This window comes from Rhincodon typus, chromosome 10, assembly GCF_021869965.1.
Source record: "Rhincodon typus isolate 14 chromosome 10, sRhiTyp1.1, whole genome shotgun sequence".
Taxonomy (NCBI): Eukaryota; Metazoa; Chordata; class Chondrichthyes; order Orectolobiformes; family Rhincodontidae; genus Rhincodon; species Rhincodon typus.
The window spans coordinates 54,744,780-54,772,144 of NC_063341.1; the positions used below are offsets into that span (position 1 = coordinate 54,744,780).

General features: G+C 40.2%; 1 protein-coding gene across 3 annotated transcripts in view; it reads left to right on the forward strand.

Moving 5' to 3' along the window:
• dhcr24 (24-dehydrocholesterol reductase) overlaps window positions 1-23,150 on the forward strand; it is a 37,075-nt gene extending 13,925 nt beyond the window's left edge. For 2 of the 3 annotated variants that reach the window (XM_020516663.2, XM_048601977.1), the window contains exons 3-9: window positions 3,068-3,173; window positions 5,732-5,850; window positions 8,422-8,685; window positions 10,436-10,579; window positions 12,376-12,573; window positions 15,872-16,050; window positions 17,121-22,075. In XM_020516663.2, coding sequence (XP_020372252.1) covers window positions 3,068-3,173; window positions 5,732-5,850; window positions 8,422-8,685; window positions 10,436-10,579; window positions 12,376-12,573; window positions 15,872-16,050; window positions 17,121-17,274 — 1,164 coding nt within the window. In that variant the 3' untranslated portion in view covers window positions 17,275-22,075. Of the gene's footprint in view, window positions 1-3,067; window positions 3,174-5,731; window positions 5,851-8,421; window positions 8,686-10,435; window positions 10,580-12,375; window positions 12,574-15,871; window positions 16,051-17,120; window positions 22,076-22,606 lie in introns of those variants that run through there. The other variant, XM_048601976.1, reaches the window with a different exon arrangement.
• The last annotated feature ends 4,215 nt before the right edge of the window (window positions 23,151-27,365 follow it).

A 27,365-nucleotide genomic window follows, 5' to 3' on the forward strand; every position in this document is an offset into this window, starting at 1 on the left:
CTCCCAGTCGCGAACCACTTCAACTCCCCCTCCCACTCCTCGGACAAAATGTCTATCCTGGGCCTCCTGCAGTGCCACAACGATGCCACCCGAAGGTTGCAGGAACAGCACCTCATATTTCACTTGAACCCTGCAGCCCAAAGGTATCAATGTGGACTTCACAAGCTTCAAAATCTCCCCGCCCCCGACCACATCCCAAAACCAGCCCAGCTCGTCCCCTCCTCCCTAACCTGCCCGTCCTTTCTCCCACCTATCCACTCCTCCCACCTCAACCCCCACCCCCACTTCCTACCTACCAGCCTCATCCTCGCCTCTTTGACCTGTCCGTCCTCCCTGGACTGACCAACCCCCACCCTAACTCCCCACCTACACTCACCTTTACTGGCTCCATCCCCGCCTCCTTGACCTGTCCGTCTCCTCTCCACCTATCTTCTTCTTTATCCATCTTCTATCTGCCTCCCCCTCTCTCCCTATTTATTTCAGAATCCCCTTCGCCTCCCCCATTTCTGAAGAAGGGTCCAGACCCAAAACGTCAGATTTCCTGCTGCTTGGCCTGCTGTGTTCATCCAGCTCTACACCTTGTTATCTCTACCTAACTTTGTACCCATTCCCTTTAAAATAAAGGGAACAATCCATTTGACTCCCTGATTACCTGCTGAACTCAGATGCTAGCTTTTTGTGATTCATGCATGAGGACTCCCAAATACTTCTGTGCTGCATCTTTCTGTAGTCTTTTGCCATTTAAATAATATTTGGCTCTTCTATTCTTCCTGCCAAAATGCATAACCTAACATTTTCTGACATTATATTCCATCTGCCAAATTTTGCCCACCTGCTTAACTGTCTGTGTTCCCCTGTAGACTCTGTCTCGTTCCCACTACTTGTCTTTCCCCTCTATTTTTTTCTCATCCTCAAATCTGATAATAGTATATTCATTTCCATTATCTATCAGTAATGTATATTATAAATAATTGTCCCCCCACCCTCCATACTGACCCTCTTGGCACTTCTTCAGTTTCAGGTTGCTCCCTTTATCTGAATTTTCTGTCTTCTGTTTGTAATCCTATTCTCTATCCATGCTAATCTTATGAAATAGCTGTACATACAATGCCTTATCAACCATGGTGGTAACAGGTTATTTTACTCAGTAATCATGATGTTCTGTTATGATTTTATAAATAGGAATAACGTTTTACCAATTTAATTGAGTTGAATAGTGTAATTAGTAGGATATTGGGAGCCTGTTGGTGTATATTTAGATTTTCAAAACACTTTCATTAAGAGGTTTGTTGTGTAAAGTCACAGAAATTTATGTAAGGTTAGGATTCAAGGGTTTCGGTATAACATACCAGGACAGATTGAGGAATGATTTGTAGATAGAGTAGAAGTAAATGGATAATTTTAGGCATGGCAAAGCATAACTAGTGGAGTACCACAAGGATTAATGCTTTGACATCAGCTACTTACAAGCTGTATGACTTGGATGAGGGGGAACAAATGTAATATATCTAAATTGACTGACTGTACAAAGGTAGGTGGGAAATAAGTTATGAGAAAGGTGTAAAGAGGCAACAAAGGGATATAGACTGGCTAAATGAGGGGAAAGGTGACAGATGGAACATCAAATTTGGAAGTGTGAACTTCCCCACTTTAACAGAAAGACTGGAACAGCAGGATTTTTTTAAAAAGTCAGTGTTTGTGTTCAGGAAGTTAACATTGCAGGTACAGCAAGTAGTGGGATGGAAAATGGTGTTTTAGATTTTATTGAGCGCTTAGGAGATTACAACATAAAAATTAACATTGTTTTCTGCAATTATGTAAGGGTAAAGTCACCATATTCTTAATAGACCACAGGATTGCTCTGTCATTAGAGAGAGACTAGTGATGGTTTAACCTGAGGGTCATGATGCCTCTGATGAGGGGAGAAGTTAAGGAGAGCCTTTCATGGTAACCTCAGCTAGTGTGGGAATTGAACCTGCACTGTTGGTAACACTCTATTACAAACCAGTTGTCCAGCCCACTGAACTAAACTGGCCCCCTTCACATGGAGTACCACGTGCAATTTTAGTCTCATTACCTAAGGATGTAGAGATAGCAAGAACTGCAGATGCTGGAGTCAGAGACAATGTAGTATGGCGCTGGAGGAACACAGCAGGCCAAGCAGCATCAGAGGAGCAGGAAAGTTGACGTTTCGTGTCGGGACCCTTCTTCAGAAATGGGGAAATGTCAACTTTCCTGCTCTTCTGATGCTACCTGGCCTGCTGTGTTCCTCCAGCTCCATACTGTGTTGTCTTTACATAAGGATGTACTTCTCTTAGAGAGTTGCAGTGATAAATAGCAACATTTAAGCCAGATGTTAGCTGTGTTTATTGAAAATTGTAACACAGTCAGGTTTTTTTAAACCTGTCTATTCGTAAGTATGAACTCATTAACATTCGTTCAAAGTGTTCTACGTAGACCTTATGCAAGATAGTGTCTTGAGCCACTGCATAGTAGTAATGCATTGGCATGGGCATCAGTACACTATTCAACAATAGTGCTCATTGTCAAATGTTGTACAGTCCCTAAAAGGGGAAGACAGTGTTCACCCAGATTTCCCATCAACAATGGGAAAAGGGAAAAGAGTAGAATACTGTTATTGGCGAATCAAGTGAGGGGCAGCACGGTGCTCAGTGGTTAGTACTGCTGCCTCACAGCGCCAAGGACCTGGGTTTGATTCCAGTCTTGGGCAACTGTCTGTGTGGAGTTTGCACATTCTCCCCGTGTCTGCGTGGGTTTCCTCTGGGTGCTCCGGTTTCCTCCCACAGTCCAAAGCTGTGCAGGGTAGGTGGATTGGCCATGCTAAATTGCCCACAGTGCGCAGGGATGTTTAGATTAGACATGGGAAATTAGGGGAATGGGTCTGGGTGGGATGCTATTTGGAGGGATGGTGTGGACTTGTTGGGCCAAATGGCCTATTTCCACACTGCTGGGATTCTGTGTTTCTTGTCAATGAACTATTATTTGTTCAATCTGTGAATTGTTTGAAAGGAAGAAAATGCTGTTTTAACTGCTATTTCTGTTGCAGATTGTCCGTGTGGAACCATTGGTTAACATGGGTCAGTTGACAGCACTTCTGAATTCAATCGGTTGGACTCTTCCAGTTGTTCCAGAGTTGGATGATCTCACTGTGGGTGTGTAGTTTTCCTATACCCAGAAGACTATTTGTTGATTAGCCATCAAGTCAAGTAATCTTGATAATGTTTGTGAATTTACATTCTGAAATCTTTACTGTTCTGTTCTAGCTTGTGGTTTTCAAGGATGGCGTTGCCAAATGCATTTTTCATTTGACATCTGCTAATGAATAATCAGTTTATTTTTGTATTCTTGTTGAAATTGATTGAAATTGTATGTTCAAAATGGGAGCCTAGTTATAGTTAAACATTATAAATATGGGGAATCAGAGGCATGGGGTTACAACATATTTTGCCTTTGGTCTTAACTTCCCACAAATCAAAAAGAAAATCAATGAGTTATGTTGGTGATCTTGAGAAAACCTTTTACAGCTTGACTTGAGTCCGTGGTGCTTGTCACCTTTGGGCTGTACACTGTTATTAATATAAATACCGTCCCTAACTGAAATATTGGCCATCTCCTCCCAAGTACAGCTCACAATGTGTACGTTGTAAATAAAATATACCTGCCTGAAAGTGGCAAGTGTAACATCTTTATAGATGGTTGCAAAAATTGAGACGGAAGCTATGAATAATGCTAGGGATACAAGGGAATGCATCCCTCCATGAAGTTAGTTATAATGAAGATGCCAGTATGGGGAGAAGAGAAGACTAGGGTTGAGATTCCCCAACTATACTTTGCAGGGCCTTTGCGTATATTCTTGTTGCTGCTGATCCAAAATAACCTAAGTATTTGCTTTAGTCCCTAGCCACTCTGCTGTCTCCCACCAGGTTCTACTGTTATGCTGGCATCATGTGACCCCCCCCCATTAATTTCACTTAAAATGGAGTTACTGATGTCATTGACCTGTGACCTCTTCATGGAAAGGAGGCCAACAGCTGATTTGGTCAGATAACCCTTCCTGTGTCAGTTTTGTGAGGAACAATGGTGGAAAATGGGAATGCAACACGATTCCCACATCCATGTTACACCACTCAATCCTGCCTACCCACATTGTTCCTGTCATAATTGGGTTAGGGTTAACATAAGCCCTATAATATTTATCACACTAATGTATGAACAGACTTTTTTTTATCCTGCATTAAATGGGTACTTTAAAAGGATTATAAGAATTACTTTTAAAAAATTGAGTGCACCAAATTTTTTGATCTTTTTCTGATCATGTAGTCTCCTCCTCAAAGAGAAAGTTAGTGGGATGTCAGCCGTTTGGATTCTCCTCCTTTGTTTATTGATAACACGTAAAGCTGATGATTTTTTAAATGAGTTGTTGCACTGCTTGTTGGATCCTTGTGTTGACCATTGCATTATTACAAATGTTACGACTAAACCTTACCCTGTACGTGAAGAACGAAAAATGGACAGCATGGCCCTGGAGAAAAATTTGCCATTTCAGCAATTAAGTGCTAGTGTAAACGTCTACTGGGGACCTTTTTGACTTGCCAACAATTAAAGCCCTTAAATGGTAAATTGATGGCTACTTAAAGACCTCAACTCATCACTGGTCCAATTACCTGTTTTCCCATGGGAAAGTGGCTACCCCCTGCCCTTGCTTCTGAACCCATCTCTCCACAACATTCATCTCTGCGAGACCCGAAAGAAAACAATGTACCTTTTTGCATTTGGATCTGCTAGGTCTCCAGCAATGTCCTGTAGGATTCAGAAGCTGCCGCCCTCTGGCAACTTCTGATAAGTAACTTCACTCAAGAGCCTTATGATTCACCAAGAAGCTGACTGGTCAACTCTCAAGGATTGGGGTTAAAATTGTTTCTCCCCCTACCGCATCCCAAAACCAGCCCAGCTCATCCCCGCCTCCCTAACCTGTCCTTCCTCCCACCTATCCCCTCCTCCCACCTCAAGCCCCACCCCCATCTCCTACCTACTAACCTCATCCTGCCCCCTTGACCTGTCTGTCCTCCCTGGACTGACCTATCTCCTCCCTACCTCCCCACCTACGCTCACCTTTACTGGCTCCATCCCCGCCTCTTTGACCTGTCTGTGTCCTCTCTACCTATCTTCTCCTCTATCCATCTTCTATCCGCCTCCCCCTCTCTCCCTATTTATTTCAGAACCCCCTTCCCCTCCCCCATTTCTGAAGAAGGGTCTAGGTCCGAAACGTCAGCCTTCCTGCTCCTCTGATGCTGCTTGGCCTGCTGTGTTCATCCAGCTCCACACCTTGTTATCTCAAGGATTGGAGCTTGATCTGGCAAGTTTTCTCATTAATGAGGGCATGGAGTCAGTTGCTCTTGACATCATTTGCACCCTCATTTTAGTGTATAGGCACTCAAGTTGGGGTGGAGTTGATGATAAAGGCACTATTGCTAAAACAGCAGGTATTAGTGCTTGATAAGATGTCGCAAACCATCAATGACCAAAAATGAGCATAACCAAATTGATTATTGCTTCAAATACCATTGTTCAATTCAATTTCTTGTATTGTGGTAGCTACTCAATATAGTTGACGCATTCCAATGGATGTTTTCTGTGATTGGTCTTGTTGGTATTTTAAATATCTCTGAAATTCACTAGATTGTGTCCCTAAACAAGTATCTGTTTTCAGGTGGCCTCATCATGGGAACTGGTATTGAGTCTTCATCCCATACTTATGGTTTATTCCAAAACATCTGTGTAGCTTATGAGTTGGTCCTAGCTGATGGGAGCCTCATTAGATGTACAGAGGTATGAAATGATGGAGCATCATTTACTTTCATGTCCAGATATAACAATGTTTCTAAGTTATTTGTTTGAAGTCTGTTTTGATGGCAACTTAAATTGGAAGATTTTGTTGTTCATTATTAGTTCAAGGCTTTTTTCTTTCTTCTTTTCTTTTTTTAAAACAAAGGGCCTGAAAGATCTTTTCACCAGGAATTGACCTTTTGCTTTTCAATTGTTGCATCAATTATCAGCATCATGATTCTGGTTTAGAACCCATTTTCAAGGTTCATAATTTTTTCCCAACCACCCTCCTCCTGCAGAAAGAAAGTCAGCCAGAGCCAAACTGTCCCAAAAGCTTGACCCATGGTCATGATATTCTGCACGTTGGGACTTCACTTGCTCAATGAGCAGAAGTCCTGTCCTCAGGAGCTGCCGAGCAATCTGATTGGCTGGCAACTCCATCGTTTCCAGACCCCAGAGCCAGTGATCAGTACTGGGCTTGGCTGGCTCTGCAGGAAGAAGCCCAAGGAAGATCAAGGTTGTCCTAGAAGTCCTTTTGGTTTTAGTGCACTGAGGAAGTCTAGAGCCAGAGAGAGACTTGGGATCTGGGTTCTCTCAAGCAGGTATTGCAGAGGGAAAGCAAGGTGACATGTTGGTGGAGGCTGTTGGGCCTCATTCCCATCTTTTCTCATCTAGGCCATAATAAAATGGACTGCCCATTCCTTCCCAACTGTCCACTCCAGCCGTTTTATGGCTCAGCAGTATATTATTGTCAGGTAAATATGCCTAAATTATCCATAATTATTAATTTAAATATGGTGGATAGTTTGTTGATTTCAGCACCACCCACATGGTGTGTCATAAGAATGAGCAGGAAGGTGGTGAGCTAACAGCCCAATCTATTTTGTGTGTGTCCCTGCCACAGTTACAGCCAGTAGGGTACATAAAATTCAGATTGACTGACTGAAATAAAGTCTCTTATACTATTCTACCATATTGTTTGAATGCAATTAAGTCAAGCTCCTTTCTGTCATGGTGGTTCATGTGGATGTTAAAGATCTTGTGCTACAGTTCAAAGAGAAAGGTTAACTTTCCTGCCTTAACCAAAAGGAAATTGCGTTCACTAGTCAATATCCAGATGCAGTTTGTGTAATTTTTCTGATATGGAATTGTCAAATAATGTAGCACGGAAGGAGACCATTGGCATTTCAGCTATCAGATCCAATACCCTTGCTTTTTCTCCTGTGACTGTTCACCTTTTAATCATTTCTCCAAAACCCTTTTAAAGGTTGCCATTCAATTTACTATATCAGCAGTCCATTTCAAATCATAATGACTCACTGTATAGAAATGGCTCTTTCTTTTTTGCCTTTTAACTTTACAGCTTTACCCATTGCTTACTGATCCTTCTGCCACTGGAAATAGTTTTTCCAAATATATTCCTAGCAAAATCCTTCATGATTTTGAACTTCTCTACCAAATCTCCACTTAGCCTTCCCTGCTCTAAGGAGAAAAATTCCAGATTCTCTCTGCATAACTAAAACCCCTCATTCTTGATAGCATTTTAATAAGTTTCCTCTTCACCCTTTCTTGGGCTTTACCTTCCCTCCAACAGTGTGATGCCTACTCAGCCACTGTAGAACCTGCCTTATCTTGCTGTTCCTATAGTTGCTAGCATGTCACACTAGGAAGAATCCAGATCTATTATCTTTGGAGGTCCTCTTTTTTTTTTTTAATCATTCTGGCTACTAAAACTGCAACTGGGTGCTGTCTTTCTGCTTTTTGATGACATTGGCTCTCGCACTGATGATCACTTCCAGCTTTTGCTGTGTCCTGTTTTATTGGAATTGTTGTACTAACTTTAACAGATTGTCAGAACAATTGTTGCACTTCAGAATAAAGAGACAGACAGATTTTTGGTCACCTCGGGAAATCAAGGTTATGGGAAAGTGGGCAGGAATTTGGAGTTGAGTTTGAAGATCAGCTATTGAATGGTGGAGCAGGTTTGAGAGGCATGTGCTCCTCCCCTCCTATTTCTAACATTATTGAATGTATGGTGATTTGGATATTTGGGAGCATTTCTCAACGGCTATCTAAATGCAAATAGATCCTCAATGTGTTTTTTTCTAAACGATTGCTACAATGTTGTGCATTTTTTTGGGGGGCCATGGTGTATTACATCACTATTGTATGGTGCTAGCACTAAAACGCTCATCATTGCAATTTTAACCTGTAAGAGCACCAACACCAGGCATTTTTCCACTGTCTCTGAGGTTACTGGCTGTTGAAGTATAGGCACTCTTGTTTCCCTTGTTGTATTAGCCACAATGTTTAAAGTGATTAGGGTGATCAGTAGAGATTGAGATGGTATTCCATCTCTCAACATTTTCTGAATCCCTATGAATTTGAGGAGGCTAAATATCTACAAACTTATTTAATAGCATAGAACTTGAGTATTTTTGTGGAATAGATTGCAGAATAGTTTAGGTTTGAGTTTACTTTGGAGATATGTTACAAAATGAGGATGCTAATCTTTTTCAAACATCTGTCACTACTGCACTAAAATGATACTTACTTTCTCTCTCTCGTCCTCAGAAAGATAATCCAGACTTATTTTATGCTGTGCCTTGGTCATGTGGTACTCTCGGATTTCTTGTTGCAGCAGAGATCAAGATCATTCCTGCTAAGAAGTATGTGCGCCTGCAGTATCAGTCAGTGCACAGCCTGAAGAAGATCTGTGAAACATTCAGTAGAGAATCCCAAAGCAAGGAAAATCATTTTGTGGAGGGACTTTTATATTCACTGGATGAAGCTGTGGTCATGACTGGAGTCTTGACTGATGTGGCTGAACCAGATAAGGTAAGTTGGGCTAACAGGAACCAACAAAGATGACTACACAACACACCTTGCTTTTATTTAGGTTAAAATAGAGAGCTTGTTCCAAATATTTTCCTGTCCTTTCCAAACCTGCCTTCCACATTAAGTCAACGTTCTGTCTTGAAACAAAAGACAGGTATATTTTTAATGGTATTTATTTAGCAGTTTCTAATCCTTGCCTCCATATCTTGGAACACAGCATTGACATTATCAATTAGGGGACATGGTGATAGAAGTAATGCCACTGGACTGGTAAAGCCCAGGCTAATGTTTGGGGAATGGAGGTTCAAATCCTGCCATGGCAGATGGTGAAATTTGAATTCAGTAAAATCTGAAATTAAATAAAAGTTTAATGATGACCATTAAACTGTCAATTGTCATAAAAACCCATCTGGTACGCTGCTGCCCTTTATGAAGGGGAATCTGCTGTCCTTACCTGATCTGACTTACATAGGACTCTAGACCCACAACAATGTGGTTAACTCTTCATCGCAGCCTGAAATGTCCAGTCACTTCTAGGTCAGTTAGCAATGAGCAGCAAATGCTGGTCTTGCCAAAGGCACATACACCCCATACAAGAATTTTTTAAAAATTATTTATCTCTAATGGATTTCCTTGCCTGATTTCAGCAGAACTGCTTTTGCTTGGTTCTTCTCTTATGCATCTCCAAAAATGTCTTCTTTTCTTCCCCACACCGTTAACTTCTAAAATCTCCAAGGTTCTAGCCTGTTTCTTTCCTCTTCCACATCTATACACCAACTCTGAGCAGTGTGATCTGTAGACTTGATCAGCTTCCATCAAATCTCATTTCAATTCTTCCCCTGTCTCTGTGGTATCAAACAGCTTGTCCAATATCAGGTCTTGGATGAGTTACAGTCTCCTTCAGTTAAATTTTGGGAAAATCATATCCTTCACTCCAAACACAAATAGTGTAGCTTTCCCACTGATTCCATTCCATCCCTAATTTTGGATTGAAACATAGTATTTGCACTTTGGCACCCACTTTAACCCAAATCTAAGATATCAATCTCATATCCTCCAATTACAAGGACTACCTAGGTCCATCTCCATAATATGCTGCCATTCTTGCTGTTCTACTGAATCCTTTAGCCATGTCTTTGCCATCTCGAGATGACTTTACTAATGTTCTCCTGGTTGATTGTCCATACTTCAATTTTTGTAATTTAATCTAAGACAGTGCTAGCCATATTCTGTCGTACTCCAAGTGCCATGCAGCCATCATCTCTGTCTTTGCAGACCGCGGCTGCAACTCTCCCAGTGTCAAAATCTCCTAATATTTCCAGTGCTACAGATTGCCCTCAAGTAATTCCTCTGAGTCTGGTATCCAACCTCTTCTCCCTTCATCCCACCATTGACAGATGTGCCTTTTCAGTCTTCTAAGCCATTTATGCTGTGGAATTTCCTTCCACACCTTTTTTCTAGCTTCACCTTCCCAACCTTCTTAAAATCCAATCTCCAACCAAGTTTTTAGTCATACTGAATTAATATCTCCCTTTATTGGTGTGATGTCCATTTTTGTCTAGGTGATGTGGTGTGAAGAATCTTGGGTGTTTTTCCTTATTTAAAAGTTCTATTTAAATGTATGTTAATTAGTTTAGTGTTTCGGTTCAGTTTGAATGAACAATGGCAAAAGAAACTGGAAGCCCACAATAACAACTGAACATCACAGTCTCTATTATTGAAGTTAAACCATTGCTATGTTTTATTTTAGATAAATAGAATTGGCTATTATTATAAGCCATGGTTTTTTAAGCATGTGGAGAAATACCTTCGAGAGACCCAGAATGCAGTGGAATATATCCCTCTCAGGCACTACTATCACCGTCACACTCGCAGCATCTTCTGGGAACTTCAGGTAATGAGCATATGAACTACCACCAGATTTGTAGCCTCTTGTTCCTGCCCGAACTGTAGTTGCTACAGTTCCAAAAAGATGCATACAATAGATGCAAAACCAGCTCAATTTTGTATGAAATATGTTTTGTTGGATTAATTGATCTGGAATACTAGGACAAATTTACTTTGATGATTAATTTCTGTACCTATTGTAGCCAGGATTGACTTGAAGGTCACAAACATTTGAGTTTTCCTACCTTCACAAAATGACAAGAAAAATAAGCTCCCTGCAGTTGAGTAAGGTTTTCACATTTCACTTAAATGCAGCACAGTGAGTTTTGTTGGCTGGAGTAGATTTAGTCCCTCCCTGCACTTTATCTATTCCAAAGTAGCATGCTTGGATCTTGATCTCTTTCTTGTGTAACGGCCTTCCCTCTGTATTTACCAAGCATAAATATTGCTATTTGTTAATTATTTCACAGCGGTGATATTTTAAAAGCTGATATGTCATGATTCCTAAGACATGCTCTTTATATTCCAAATTTTATTTTAAAGTTGCTAAGGAGCATTTACTACATGTATAACTTGTGTACATCTGGTAGTTTAATCTGTGTGTAATTCACTCATTTTGTATAATTGAGGAATGAATTATAGCCTAATCAAAGGATTCATTTGAAAATGTCGATTTTATGATTTATTTCAGTTTGTATCTTAACCGTTAAATTATTTAACTGGTATTTACAGATGATTTAACAAATCATATAAAAGACAAATTCCAAGCAATATTAATTAATGGCAAGTACTTGTAAGCATGTGTTGTTAACTTGATGTTTCACTTTGTGAACTGTGGTACATATTAAGGACTGTCATAGAACGTGAACTCTGAAAGGAAAACGAAGGAGCAGGATTCCAAAATATATTTGACCTCAACCTGCTAGTTTTGAAAGTATAGTCTGACTCTCCTGATATTATTGTTCTTTGAAACTAAATTCTGACCACAACTATTATCACTGTTGTACTGAAGTTAACTGATCTGCACATAAGGTTTTAAAGCCAACCTATAGATCAATTAAACTACTGAATTCCAAGTTTGAAATTTTGTGTATTTCAAGTCAGTTTATTTCCCTACAAACCACATACAATTCTGTTTGTAATCACTAAGGAAGCAGTGGGTGTTTGAATCCACCAGGCTAAAAGTTGTGAACATGAATGACGATGAGCATGTTGTAAAATACAAGGATTCCCAATAAATGGTTCTGTGTCCAATCAAATCTATATTAGCAAAATCATAGTTTCCTTAATTTGCTGTGCCTCCAAACTAATGTATTTAATAAAGAAAACAATAAAAAAATTCCAGAAATTGACAATACAGGAACTTTGTCCTTTCTAATGAAGGTCTTGCATCTAAAATGGAAGCCTGAAATCTCTTCTCAGGTGATAATGGTCCTGCTGTGTATTTTCAACATTTGCTGCTTCTCACATTTCAAAATTTGCCTCTTTTTTTAATGTGTGGAATAATTTTAATGTGAAAGGCACGAAATGTATTATTTTAATGAGAATGTCCATGTTCAGTATTTTATAATAATAGATTCCAGTATTCATTTTTATGTGTAATATTTGATAAGTACAGTAGAATTTCACACATATTTGATCTATTAAATGGAGGGACAAACCAAAACTTGTAGGACACTTGCCGAAGACTCTGAAGTAATAACTTAGTCACCCACTTATAGTGTAAAAGAACAATAAACTGTTATGACACTAACATTTTATTACTAAACTAAAATATTATATCTAATGTCTTTTCAACTTAAGGATATCATTCCATTTGGCAATAATCCACTCTTCCGCTATATTTTCGGCTGGATGGTCCCTCCAAAGATTTCACTGCTAAAACTAACACAAGGAGAAACAATCCGTAAGCTATACGAACAGCACCATGTGGTCCAAGACATGTTGGTACCAATGAAGAGTCTGGAGAAATTGATTCTCTTTCTCCACAGTGAGATCAAGGTATGGGAGTTGGTGCAATAAGCTGCAGTTAAATTTAACTAAGTAGCTTATAATGAACATCCTGCTGCTTTTAATTTCTTTTTTACTTTAGTGTTTTCTGTTTTGAGAGGCAAAAATAAGCAAGTGGAATCAATAGTAATTTTTTATTTTGGTTTCTGGATTGTGACCACCACTGGCAAGCACAACATTCATTGTCTGTCCATAATTGCCTTTGAGAGCTGGTAGTGCACTGTGTCTTGAACTGCGGCATTGATTTAGGTATATGTACAGTGCTATAGATAGGGAGTTCCTAGATTTAGGCCTAGACGTTGTGAAGGATTGGTGATTATAGTTCTAAGTCAGGTGGCCTTTGCCTTCTAGCGGGAGAAGTTGCTGGTTTACATGTTGTTGAAGAAGAGTATCAAAGAGCCCAGCAGAATTAGGTTCAATGGGAATCTTGTGCAGGGACTCTCCTCTGGTCAAAATCATACCAGCAAAAGGAAAATGGTTGTGGATTTTGGAGGCAAATCCTATCAGTACTGGGACACCGCTGCAGAAACTCCTCAAGGGAGTGTCCTGGGCCCAACCATCTTCAGCTGCTATAAGGTCAGGACAATGTAGTCTTCAACACATATCCCCAGTTGCACCATTCCTGACACCCCAAATACTGTAGCAATCCATGCCTGTACACAGCAAGACCTGAATAACTTTCAGGCTTAGGCTGATAAGTGGCAAGTAACGATCACACCACAAGTGCCAGGCAGTGAGCATCTCCAAGAAGAGAATCAAACCATTGCCCCGAACACTCAATAATATTATTACCATGGCTGAATCCCACACTCAATATCTTGGGTTTGCCATTGACCAGAAATTGAACTGGATCAGCCATACAAATAGTATGACTTCAGGAGCAGGTCAAATGCTGGGAATTCTGTAACAAAAAGCTCACTTCCTATCTCCTCAAAACTATCTATGATATCAGCAACGTACAAATCGGGGTTGTAATTGAATGAATGCAGCTCCAATAACGTTTAAGAAGCGTAACACCATCTAGGACTAAGCATCCCTTTTGATTAGAACCTCAATTGCCACTTGCAACATTCACTTTCTCCACCACTAAAGTATAGTGGCAGCAGAGTTTACTATGTATAAGATGCATTGCAGTTATTCGCTAAGGCTCCTTTGACAGCACCCACAATCAATACTATCTAGAAGGACAAGGGTTACAGTTGCTTTGGAACATCACAACCTGCAAGTTCCCCTCCAAGATGCACACTATAACGACTCAGAACTATATCACCACTCCTTCAATTTTATTGTGTCAAAGTCCTGAAACTCCCTTACAGAAGGTGGTGAAAGGCACATTAGGCATGGGCAATAAATGTTAGTGGCACCTACATCTTTATGAAGGAATACATTTTTAAAAAGTCGAAGTGCAACTTGTATTCGGGATGTACTGCTACCATAGTGCACTGATATTGGAGCTAATGAATGTTTATGTTAATGTGTGGCAGTTGGGTGGATTGTTTTTCTTGGTGTTGAGCTTTTTGTTGGAGCGGTACCTATCCAGGCAAGTGATGAGTATTCATCATAGTCCTGATTTGCTCATGTGATAGTAGACAGGCATTTGGAGTCAGGAAGTGATTTACTTGCCTCAAACTTCCCAGTCTCTGACCTGCTTTGTAGCCATGGTATTTAATGATGGCATTGTCATTGAATGTCAAGGAGAGAGTGATGAAAGATAAGTTGTTGATCGTCTCAAATAAATTTCATTATTTTGATAGTTGGATGTCATAATGCTACTGGTCTATAGCCTTTTTGTACATTTTTCAGTGTTAGGTCCCGTCAGATGTCTCTATAGTTGGCCAAAACCACACAAGGAAAGACCCACCTTGGTCCTGAACTTTGTTAGACCAGTTAACTGCTGGGCGACTTTAAACTGCTTTGTGTATGATAATTTGAAGGGAGAGCTATGTATGACATAACTTTGTATTTATGTTCTTGATTGAACATATTGAATTAAATTAACTGCTTTTTAACTGTGCGCATTTACTAATCCATAGAATCCCTACAGTGCAGAAACAGGCCATTTGGCCCAACAAGTCCACACCGACTCTCCAAAGAGCATCCCACCCAGACTCCCCCACCCTATACCCATAACCCTGCATTTCACATGGCTAATCCACCTAACCTACGCATCCCTAATGACTATGAGTAATTTAGCATGACCAATCCACCTAACCTGCACATCTTTGAACTGTGACAGGAAACCGTAGCACCCGGAGGAAACCCACACAGACATGGGGAGAATGTGCAAACCCCACACAGACAGTCGCCTGAGGTTGGAATTGAACCTGAGTCCCTGGAGCTGTGAGGCAGTAGTGCTAACCACTGAGCTGCCGTGCCCTGATAAAGGTGTATATTACCATGAAAGTCAGATTTTGATTTTGGTTTTGGAGGTCAGAAAGTCATTTAGGACGATGACCTAAATACATCATTCCTAAGAAAGCACGTGATTTAGTTAAGTAACTAGCAGGATACTTATGTTAATTGATTAGCTACTTATATTGTTGAGTTTTATGACCTGCAGAGATCACTGATTTAGTCTTTGACCTCTGTTCAGAAGAATCAAGTGTTCAGTTCAGGATAACCGTCATACTAGCAGAAGGGTTTTAGTGTGTGACGTCTCCAAGTTGTGAGAGTTTGAATAGATGTTTTCAATTTATCAGAACTAAAAGGACATCCAGGCTGATTGAACTGGAAAAGTTGTAAGACCATCTCAGCATTTGAAGGAGAACTGGAAAGAGGCTGTCACGTAAGAAATTGAAGAGTTCAAATAGGAGTAATATTTCTCTGGGATTAAATATCTGAAAAGGATTTTGCTAGGAAACGAGTTGAAGCTTTGTTTTGCTGTTTATATTAAGATCTTTCTAAACTACTGTGTGTGTGTTCGTGTTCATCAATGGAGCTTTTTCTTCTCTCATGTAATAAACTCATATTCTTTTGTTAAACAACATTTGCAGCCTTGTATAGATAGATTAAATGTCTAACTACCACAATAACTAACTTACTGCAAAAGTTAAACGTAGAATCTATCAAACCAGGTTTTATTGTGGGATTTGGCTTGTCCATTATCACCAGCTGCAATCATAACATGATATGAAGCTTTGGCAAGAGGCCTATTAAAAAAAATGAAATAAATGAAATCTAACATTTGTATGCCCGTGGTATAACACCACACAAGCTATTTTATATATTTTGTTTAATGCTTTGTCAAGAACAATTTTGTATCTTGCTGCTTTTGGTTTGATTTCTGCAGGTTTATCCACTTTGGCTGTGTCCCTTCAACTTACCCAGCTTACCGGGTATGGTTCACCCAAAGGGCAATGAGCCTGAACTTTATGCAGATGTTGGGGCTTATGGAGAACCTAGAGCCAAGCAGTTTGAAGCTGTGGCATCGACAAGACAGCTAGAGAAATTTTTGCGCAATTCACACAGGTGAGTAGTGCCACAGGGTAATCTTCGAACAGGCTAGAGGTAAATAAATTTAGTAAGTGTACATGTGTTTTCATAGGTCTGACTCATAGTTAAATGCTGTTTAGAAAACAAAGAACCCAAAGAATGGCAGGTGCTGAAAATCAGAAACAAAATCAGAAATTGCTGGAAAATCTCAGCAGGTCTGGCAGCATCTGTGGAGATAAAGCAGAGTTGATGTTTTGGGTTCAGTGACCCTTTTTCAGAACTAAATGCTATTGACAGTTTTCTGGTGATTTTCTGCATTGGCAGCAGTGCCCCACATTGCGTTTTATACTTCAAACCTACCCACTGAAAATCTTCCTTGCACACAGTTAAAGAGTCTAGAAATGTGACTGTGCTATTCCTGTTTTCATTCATAAAATTATGCAGTTAAAGCCCTGCCCTGTACGATGCTATCTGACGGTTTTTGATTGGTTTCCTTTGTAGCCAACTCGGGCATGTAAGAAGCTCATGTTCTACAATGTTTGCAAGATTTTTTGTAACAATAGATTGCCCCAGGATCCCAGTGAGGAATCTGTCCTGCATTTCATGGCAAAACAGAACCCTCCAGGAATGCAATTTTAAGTGCTTGACCTCTCCGTGTGGATTATTTTTTGGACTGTCCTTTTAAGGCTGAGAGTTAATCTGCCTGTCTTTTTAACACAGGCTGAACATCTGACCACATCAACAGATATGGTCAAGCCTGCCCCATTCCTGATTTTGCCTGTTAACAAACCAGTTGACCACAGGTGATATCCTACCTAAATCTGCTCCTGTGCTCACACAGTCTGTAGCTGGGATTGATTGGATAGTATTGATCCTGTTTTTTCTATTCCATTATTCTTGGTCACTGATGACTGGAATGAATACTGATTCAAGTTTGCTATTTCTGACTTTATACTTAGAATTATGGTAATTTTGCTGCTGTAATTACGTTGACACTTCTAGAGATGGCAGTTTGTGTGTGTGAGAAGTACAAGCAGGAAGTTCACTGAAAATATACGTTGTTAAAAACATTTTAAAAGGTTAAATGTTTTTCTTTCTCCTTTCAGTTTTCAGATGTTGTATGCTGATTGCTATTTGACTCGAGAAGAATTCTGGGAGATGTTTGATGGGTCTTTGTACCACAAGCTGAGGGAGCAGCTGAATTCCAAAGATGCATTCCCTGAGGTTTATGACAAGATCTGCAAGGCTGCAAGACACTGAGAACCTCAGTGAAGGAACTTTATGTAATATTCATTAGCCAATTTCCATTTCCGCTTGTAGATTTCAGTTCATGTCTCAAATACCTAAAAGTGGATTCAGGACACTTTTCTAACCCAAGGATTTTTTTAAAAATTTAATCTTGAGTCCTTTTGTGTCTGTACCTTTTGTTTCATTCAAAGCAGCTGAAATTCAGTTCTGAAGTGCTTCGGTGACATACCACCAAAATAGCCTGGGGAATAGATTTTAGCAAATTGTTTGCGAAGACCAGGTTTCTCACATACTTCAATTCTTTGCCTTGTATGACTTCAAGAGCAGTGCTTTTAATATCAAGTTCCCTAAATAGAGTCGTAGAGTTGTACAGCATGGAACCAGACCCTTTGGTCCAACTGATCCTTCCTGACCAGATATGCTAAATTAATCTAGTCCCATTTGCCAGCATTTGGCCCATATCCCTGTAACGCTAGTCCAAAGCACTGCTGGTGAGCAAGTGTAACTCCAGGATGTCACCCTCAAACTTTTTTTATTTAAAAAATGTACTTTTTTCAAAAAAGTCATCTATAAGTACACACACAAGTTCTAAATCATATCTATGCAGTCTTTGCAGAGACAAAGACAAAAAAAATTGGAACTTTTTCATTTCTCAGAGCTTCTCTATATTTGCAAATTAAGGGCGATTTTTACTTACGCAGGAAGCTATATATGTTCATTTTGAGGCACCGAGGAGGTCTGACTCAACTCAATTGAACAGACCCTCATTTGGCAGAAACACCCCAGGCAGAGGTCTTTTCCCCACTGCATCTCGGTGGCAGCTGCCCCAAACTTTAGTGCGTCCCTCAGCACATTAGTCCCAAACATTGGAATGTGCCAGTCTGCAACATTCAGTTGAGGTCCTGCACTGGAAAACTAACAGGTCTCAGGTAGACAAAGAGATCACCAAGTTGAAGGTCCTCCAAGTGCAGTCACTGTTCGTCTTGGTTTGCATCCCAGGGAACAATCTGTAGAGCACAGAGCTGCTTGGAACAAACCTTGACAAAAACCACTGCATCTCTCTCTAGACTTTCTTTGCAAATGCACGTCCCAGAAGGAGATGAGTGACAGTCTGTAGACCAGCACAGCCACTTTGAGGGCAGCATCTGGTGGCACAAAGGGACTTGGTGTGCATGAAGAATCTGATGGGCAGTGCCCTTCTCATTGCCAGCCAAGCTATATCTTGATGCTTGTTGGACAGTTCTGGTGATCAGGCATTTTGACAAATGACTTTGACAGTCTGCTTAAGGAACCACGTGACAGGATCCACCCTTTCCTTTTCCTACAAGGTCTTGAAGATGCTACGTGCTGACCACTTCCTGATGGACTTGTGATCAATATTGTTTTTCTTGGCAAATTTTTTCCATAAAAAACATTTGATACAGAACAGTCCAACAACTTAGAGCATTCTGTGGCACTGAGGCCAGACCCATCCTTCACAACAGTGGGAACAGGTAGAACCTCAGTACGTAGTAATCCTTGCTGTTTGCGTACCAAAGGTGTATGCATAGCTTGATGCAGCCACACACGAAAGTGGCCATCGGGATGAGGGCAGCATTGGGTATGTAGCCCAACCTCCATCCAGAGACTTTTACATAGTGTCCCTGTGGACATGTGGAAAATGGTTCAGGAGATTGCTAGGGCACAGTTTTGAGGAACGGGCCAGACCTGCACTGTGTGCAGCAATACCAACAGCACCTCACCTGATGACCAGATTTATACCCCGTCTGGTTTCTCTCTGTAAAGTATATGAAATATGAATGTTTTCCTCTTTCTAGCGTAATGATGGTAAGTGCATATCTGGAATTCTATTACTGATATCTTAGCTATCTAATGTAGTAATGAATGTATGAACAACCTTAGATTTTGATTTTGTGGTCCAGCATACGTTATTACCAATTTAGCTGTTAGGGGATTAGCTAAATTCTTTTAATTTAACATATTTCTTGTAATTATGTCTATTATTTTCATTTGTATAAACAAAATGCTTCTTAGAGTCCTTACAGTGTGGAAGCAGGCCATTTGGCCCATCAAGTCCACACCAACCCTCTGAAGAGCTTCCCACCCAGACCTATTTCCCCCTGCCCCCTTACCCAATTATCCTGCATTTCCCCATGACTAGTCCACCCAACCTGCAGATCTCTGGACACTATCGGGTATTTAGCATGGCCAATCCACCTAGCCTGCAAATCTTTGGACTGTGAGGGGGAAAACCAGAGCAGCCAGAGGAAACCCACACAGAAACAGGGAGAATGTGCAAACCCCACACAGATAGTCACCCGAAGCTGGAGTTGAACCCAAATCCCTGGTGCTGTCAGGTAGTAGTACTAACCACTGAGCCATCGTGCTGCTGTTGTTGCACAGTTACGCAAAACTACAGATAACGTGCTGATTTGCAAACAAGCTGCTATATTAACACTTGCTGTTTCACTTAAATTTTCAAAATGATGGATGTGATTGAATCGCCTTTTTTATCGGTATTGATGTATTTAAATTTTAATTCTCTGCATTAAAGGCATATTACCTCGTTTGCTAGATACTGCTCATAAATATAGCATAATATTGTGGATGGCCATTGTCTTCCCATGAGTTGTATAATTTTCAGAATCTGTATCATTTAATTTCATATACTATCATGTCAGATATTATGGCACTTAAAGCTTGGGGAAACTCTTCAGTTCTACATAAGCAGGTTCATAAGTCACATGTTGATAATTTAACTAGCTTGTCTGTGTTCAAGCAAACTAAGATGTTGGCACTGAATGAAGACCCTCCAAAAACATACAATTAACTCCTTTTCAGAATGCTAAATCTTTTATTTTTGAGGTTGTACGTTAATATCAATAACCAATTCAGTGCTCCTTCAACAGCAGTATAAGTGCTGACTCCAACCCATGTGGCTTGGCACATGCTGTCGGAAGAGCAACTAAGATTTGAGATCGGGGCAGTGAGCGTGGTGTTTGGCTGGTATTCCCAGTTTTGTTCACCTGGCTCAATGCGGGTACAAGAATACTGCCGCTGCTGGCCCCAGAGGAGTGGGAGCCAGACGTAGATGGCAAAGCTATATCCTGATGTTTATTGAGTGAGATGTCATTTTAACCAACTTGTCTGCAACGAGTGTGCACCCTGCCTAACAGCATCCTTGCCACAGGAGGCTCGGTGTTTTAATTTCCAAAAATGATGTAAATTTGTTATAGACCAGGAGGAGTAGTATTTCACTTGGCCTCAGAAAGGTGCCTTGGACCCCTGTCCTGAGTTTTCCCATAATAGTGAACTAGAGAAATCTTCCACTCTTCTCTTTAATTTCTGGAGATACGTTATGCAAATTTTGACATTTTTTTTAAAGAATTAACAATTTTTAAATCAAATGATGGAATTGAAAATTGATAGTCTGTTTTTACTATTACCATGATACTTGTAAGAACAAAGTTTGACTTCTGTGTTAGTATGTGAAAAGGCAACAGAACTTGAAAGATGTGTTCAATTGTGTATTTAAGCCAAATGGGGCAGTTGCACCACTAAAGGGAGTTTGCATCATAAATTGGGAGGAATAAAATATGTTCTTCTGTCTGGTCAAATTCATTTTGAGCAATAATTATATTTTCTGCCCCCATACTCTTGTTATATATGGTTTAATTTCTGTACCTAGCAGACATTTCGTATAAAGTTTATGAGAAGATTTGTAGCTTGGGTGGTGGATGGGGTTGTAAACTTGCTCATCAAGTCAGTGTGTTGGATTGCAGATGTTTCATCACCCTGCTAGGTAACATCATCAGTGCGCTTCCAGTGAAGCGTTGGTGTTCTGTCCCGCCTGTTATTTATATGCCTCGGTTTGCTGGGGTTGTTGGCATCACTTCCGGTTCTGTTTTTCAGTGGTTTGTATATTGGGTCCAGTTCAATGTGTTTGTTGACAGAACACCAACGCTTCACCAGAAGCGCACTGACAGTGTTACCCAGCAGGATGATGAAACATCTGCAATCAAACGCACCAGTTCAGCAAGCAAGTCTGCAACTTCTTCAGACATTGTTTTTGTCAAATACCAAATGGAAGGTCATCTGACAAAATAAAGCCTATTAAATATTTTCCTGTTTTAAAGTTTTGAGACATGTTATTGAGTGACTTGTAAACTTCTAGCTTTCTTCAGTATTCCCTGCAAGAGGCTCCTCATTTTGCTTTAAGATGTTCCCTGAATAATATAATGAAGTCATCCTTGCCTGAACACACTAAAATAAAATAAAAATATGGCTGGTGCTGGAGGTATGAAATAAAAACAGTGTAGGTCCACTTAGTAAGTTGAGCAACATCTGTGGAGAGAGCAGAGTTAACATTTTTGAGTTCAATATGGCTCTTCATTCAATCAATTTTACGCATTTGGTGAGAAAAAGTCCTATCTGATCATTTCAGCTGCTTGATCAACCAGTCTTTTGGTTTATCCCAATATTAAATTTGATGCCATTTCTTAGCCTTAAGATTAAACAAAGAATTTTATTTTTCTATTTGTGTTTATTTGGATCTCCTAATATGCGAAACTGAGGTATTCGGCCAAAAGAATCTGTAGGGATGAGCCGATTAGTTTGCAAGAATGTACAAAGGAACAAAATCTCAAACAAATGATACAGCAGTGTTTTAATGGTAGTAACCCTTGGTTTAATACTGACTTTAGCTGTTGTTGAAGGTTTGAATGTGAATTCACATTTTCCCATTTTGTCTCATTGCATTGCAAATATGCTTTGTCTCTGCTGTGCTTTCAAATAAAATGTCACGCAACAGTAATTCACTTGCCTTGCATTTCTTGTAAACATTGTGTATTGATCAAAATATATTTTAAAGTCTGGAATTCTGTACTACCTACTGACTTTGTAAGCTTTTTGAATCTAGAATCTCCATAAGAATGCTTTCTATGTATCAAAATGACCTGTCGCTAAGCGCTTTTTATGAGATGGTTATTCAACGTAATGCGGTGGTCACCTGTTAAATTATTTTGCAAATGCAGTTTCAAAAACCATTCTTTGTTTGTGAAAGGAATCCAATCAAACCATTCTATTCCAGAATTTGGAATTGCAACTAAACTTTACAGAACTACAGGCCAATTCAGTAAAGTGTTAGAATGTCAGGAATGCTGAGATTATGCATGCTTGTGAAGGGGTACGAGGCAGAAAAAGTCTTTAATCTTTAATTAGCCTTCAGCTATTACTGAATGTGCTTAATTTTCATAGCTTTCATAACTTGTTCCTTCAGTTTGTGTTGAATTTCAATCCATAATGAGACAACATGATTGAACTGATTGCTCTTCATGTATTTCAGCTCTATGGATACAGCATTCTCTCAAGTCAGAAGTTCAACCTGAAATCCAGAGACATGAACACCTGAACAGCTGACTTTACACTGCAATGCTGAGAAAGTCCTACACAGTAGAATACTGTGTTTCTTGATGAGTTATTAAGCATTCCTAGTTAGACATCAGATTTTAATGGCACTGTTTTGAACAAGTACAGGCGTCTACTGATTAACTGGTCACTATCAGTTGATCGTCAACAGCAACTTGCTGATCATTCACACGATGATGTGCAAATTTTAATGAAGGAAACAACAGTTAACAAGTGCCTGCAGTTCAAAAAAATACTTTTGCAAAATGATTTGAGATATCCAAAGGCTGTGATTTAAATGCAAGTCTTTCTTTGTATTCCAGGCTAGTTCATGGAGGCAGGCCCTTCAGCCCAAACTCGTCCACGCAGACCATACTGTCTGTCAACACTAACCCCATTTCCCTGCACTTGGCCCATATCTTTCTCACCCTTTCCTACCAATGTATTCGTCCAAATGCCTCTTAAATGTTATTAATGTACCCACCTCAACCACTTGCACTAGCAGCTCATTCCATATGCATACCAATGTTTAAAAAAAAAAAGTTGCCCCTCAGGTTCCCATGTATTCTTTACCTTCTTAACTTAAACTGATGCCCTCTAGTCCTCAATTCTCCAAACCTGGGAAAAAGACTGAGTGCATTCACCCTATCCATTGCCTCTCATGATCTTATACACTTCTATAAGATACTCCGCTCTAAAGAAAAAAAATGTCCTAGTTTGTCCAACCTCTCCCTACAACTCAGTCCCTTGAGACCTGTCAACATCCTCGTAAATTTCTGCACTTTCTCCTATAGCAAGGTGACCAAAACTGAACACAGTACTCCAAGTGTGGCGTCACCAATGTCCTATACAACTGCAACATAACTTCGCAACTTCTATACTCATTTTACTGACTGATGAAGGCCAGTGTGCCAAAAGCCGACTTCACTGCCCTGTCTACCTGTGACTCCACTTTCAGAGAACTGTGCACCTGAACTCCAAGGTCCCTCTGTTCCTCCACACTCCTTAAGGCCCTACCATTCACCATGAAACTCCTATCTAGATGTGACTTTCCAAAATGCCACACCTCACACATCTATATTAAACTCCATTTGCCATTTCTTGGCCCACTTCTCCAGCTGATCAAGATCCTGTTGCAATTTCTGATAACCTTCCTCACTGTCCATGATACCACCTATTTTAGGGTCATCTGCTAACTTAATAATCATGCCCTGTATATTCTCTTCCAAATCATTGATTTAGATAATAAACAGCAATAGGCCCATCACAGACCCCTGAGGCACACCACTAGTCACAGGCCTCCAGTCCGACAAGCCATCCTTCCACTATTATCCTCTGCTTTCTACCATTAAGTCAATTGTGTATGTAGTTCGTCAGCTCCTTGGATTCCATGCGATCTAACCTTCCGGAGCAGCATACCATGTGGATCCTTATCAAAGGCTTTACTGAAATCTATATGGATTACGTCTACTGCCCTGCCCTCATCAACCTTCTTGGTCACTCCATCAAAGAACTCCAACAAATTTGTGAGGCACAATCTCCCACACACAAAGCCATGCTGACTACTCCTAATCAAACCCTGTCTTTCCAGATGTTTGTACATCTTATCCCTCAGAATCTTCTCAAGTAACTTACCTACCACACATGTTAGGCTGACTCGTATATAGTTCCCAGGTTTTTCTTTGCAACCCTTCTTGAATAAGGGCACAACATTCATTACCCTCCAGTTTTCTGGGACCTCACCTGTGGCTAACGATGATGCAAATAAAGTAGAGGCCCCACAATTTCTTTTCTAGTCTCTTGCAGAATTCTTGGATATGTCTAATCAGGACCAGGAGATTTATCCACCTTCATACATTCTAATACATCCAACACCTCCTCTACTGTGATATGGACTGTTCCTAAGATATCGCCACCAACTTCCCCAAGTTCCTGAGTCTTTGTGCCTTTCTCCACAGTAAACACAGAGGAGAAATATTCATTCAGGACCTCGCCCATTTGCTGTAGTTCCACATACCTAGCTACTTTGGTCCTTGTGAGGTCCTATTCTCTTTTTCCTTTGATATACTTAAAGAATCTTTTTGGATTCACCCTAAACTTCTCAGCCAAAGCTATCTCATGCCCCCTTTTCACCCTCCCTGATTTCCTTCTTCAGTAAACTTTTGTATCTCCTACATACCTCCAGGGATTCCCTTGATCCCAGCTGCCTGTACCTGAGCCATGCCTCCTTTTTTCTGGTCAAAGCCTCAATATCTCTTGTCATCCAGGGTTCCCTACTCCTGTCAACCTTGCCCTTCACCCTCACAGGAACAGTTCTTCAGTACCAAGGCAGTGCTGTACTGTCAGATGTATCACCTCAAGATTTCGCAACACTCTTCTTAAAAGAAAATGATCCAATGCCTAGAAGTAGATGATTTGGCTGTTTATCTTTTCTTAAAAAAGACAAAACCTACAAATGCTGGAAGTCAGAAACAAAACAAAAATTGTTGGAAAAACTCTGGTCTGGTCAACATCTGTGGAGAGAACTCAGTTCTGAAGAAGGGTCACTGGACCTGAAATGTTAATTCTGCTTTTCGTCCATAGATGCAGCCAGATCTGTTGACATTTTCTAACAATTATTGTTTTTATTTCTGGCTATTTATTTTATTGCTTTGCACAAAATGGCTGTCAACCTCCATTGCATTACAGCAGCTATTCTACATCAAATATATTCTGTCAGCCCTAAAGCATTTTGGAGTCTTCTAAGGTCAGTGAGAAGAAATTCAAACCATGATAAAGAGATAACAAGAACTGCAGATGCTGGAGTCAGAGACAACACAGTGTGGAGCTGGAGGAACACAGCAGGCCAGGCAGCATCAGAGGAGCAGGAAAGTTGACATTTCTTCAAATGTCAAAAAATCTTCAGAAGAAAAAGGGTCTTGAGCCGAAATGTCAACTTTCCTGCTACTCTGATGCTGCCTGGCCTGGCTCCACACTGTGTTGAACCATGTTAAAGATTTGGCTTTCAAGTAGACTTGCAAATTCCTTTAATATTCTGACACAAGGTTATAGTCCAACAGGTTTATTTGAAATAACACAAGCCTTCAGAGTGCAGCCCCTTCGTCAGGTGCCGTGAAAGAGCAGAGCACACAGACCCAGAGTTTATAGGCAGAAAGATCAAGGGCAGAGAGATCAAAAAATCAAACAACTGGTGTTCTTATCATTGCATCCTAAAGGATTTTACAGCCAATACATTACTTCTGAAGTGTAATTGCTATGGTTATATGGGTAAATATCGGAGCCAATTTGTACTGCAATGCCTCTCGAAGCAATATGATGAATAACATGAATTAATCCATCGGAGGTGAGGGGGGCCTTGCAGGTGTTTATTGAGGGGCAAATTGTGTCCAAGGAACTGGAAAAACTCTCAGGCTTTTCTTTAGTTCTGTGGAATTTTTGTATACAATTTCTAGTATCAGAGCAGATGAGGCCTTGGATTAACAAGAAGCTTGACATCGGTCAGGATAAAGCCCACTGGAATTACATCCACCATCTTCAACATTCACTTCCTCCATTACTGATGTACTGAGGCAGCGGTGTAAACGATTGACAAGGTTACTCCAGTAAGTCACCAAGGGTCTTTAGATAGCACCTGTTATCTCTACAATCTAGAAATACAAGAGCAACATACAAGCATAGGAATACCACCACCTGCAAGTTCCCCTCAAGCCACTGGTGATCCTGATTTGTAAATATATCATTCTTTTATTCATTGTCATGTGTTCAAAATCATGCAACACACCTCTAATAGCATTGCAGAATCCCTACACCCCAAGAGCTGCAGAGGTTCAAGAGAATAGCTCACCACCCCTTCTCCTAGACAATTCAGGCTGGGTAAGAAAAGCTGGCCTACCCAACAATACCCACATCTGATGAATTAATTAAAATAAAAATCACCTGACAGCACTGGGGAGGCAGCCTAGAGTAGGTATTCATATCTCAGAGTGATTCTGTACCCACGATTTCAAATGCAATAGTGCTACTGAAGTCTGAGTGTAGTATGACGATGCGACTGTGATTCCTAATGAAATCAAATGGCTGACCAATATGCTCTGCCTAGATCCACACACCTAGTATCCTCACTCGATTTACAAATGCAGGACATCAGGAGAAAATAGTATAAATAAACTAACAATGAAACAATTATTAAAGGCCTAGATTGTGCCAATTATATCGAGGTACATTTCACGTTTTGGTTATTTATCTCAATTATAAAATCCAAGAAACAACATAAGACCGTAAGATGTAGAAGTATTAGTAGGCCATTTGGCCCATCAAGTCTGCTCTTCCAGTCAATGAGATCACGGTTGATCTGGTAATCCTCAAATTCATTTTTCTGCCTTATCCCCATAACTCTCAATTCCCTTATTATTTAAAAATCTGTCTATCACAGCCTCACCAGCCCTCTGTGGTAAATAAATCCATGGATTTATTACCCAATGAGAAGAAAACTATCCTCCTTATCTCTGTTTTAAATGGGCAGCCTCTTACTCTAAGATTATGCCTTCTGGTTCTAAACTCTCCTGCAAGTAGAACAACCTCTCCAAATATACCCAATCAAATCCGCCTGTATGTTTCAATCAAGTTACCTTTGAATGAAATACGCCATAGTTTTGTGTTTCATTTATTGTGAAAGGATTTTTTTTTGCTGAATTTGC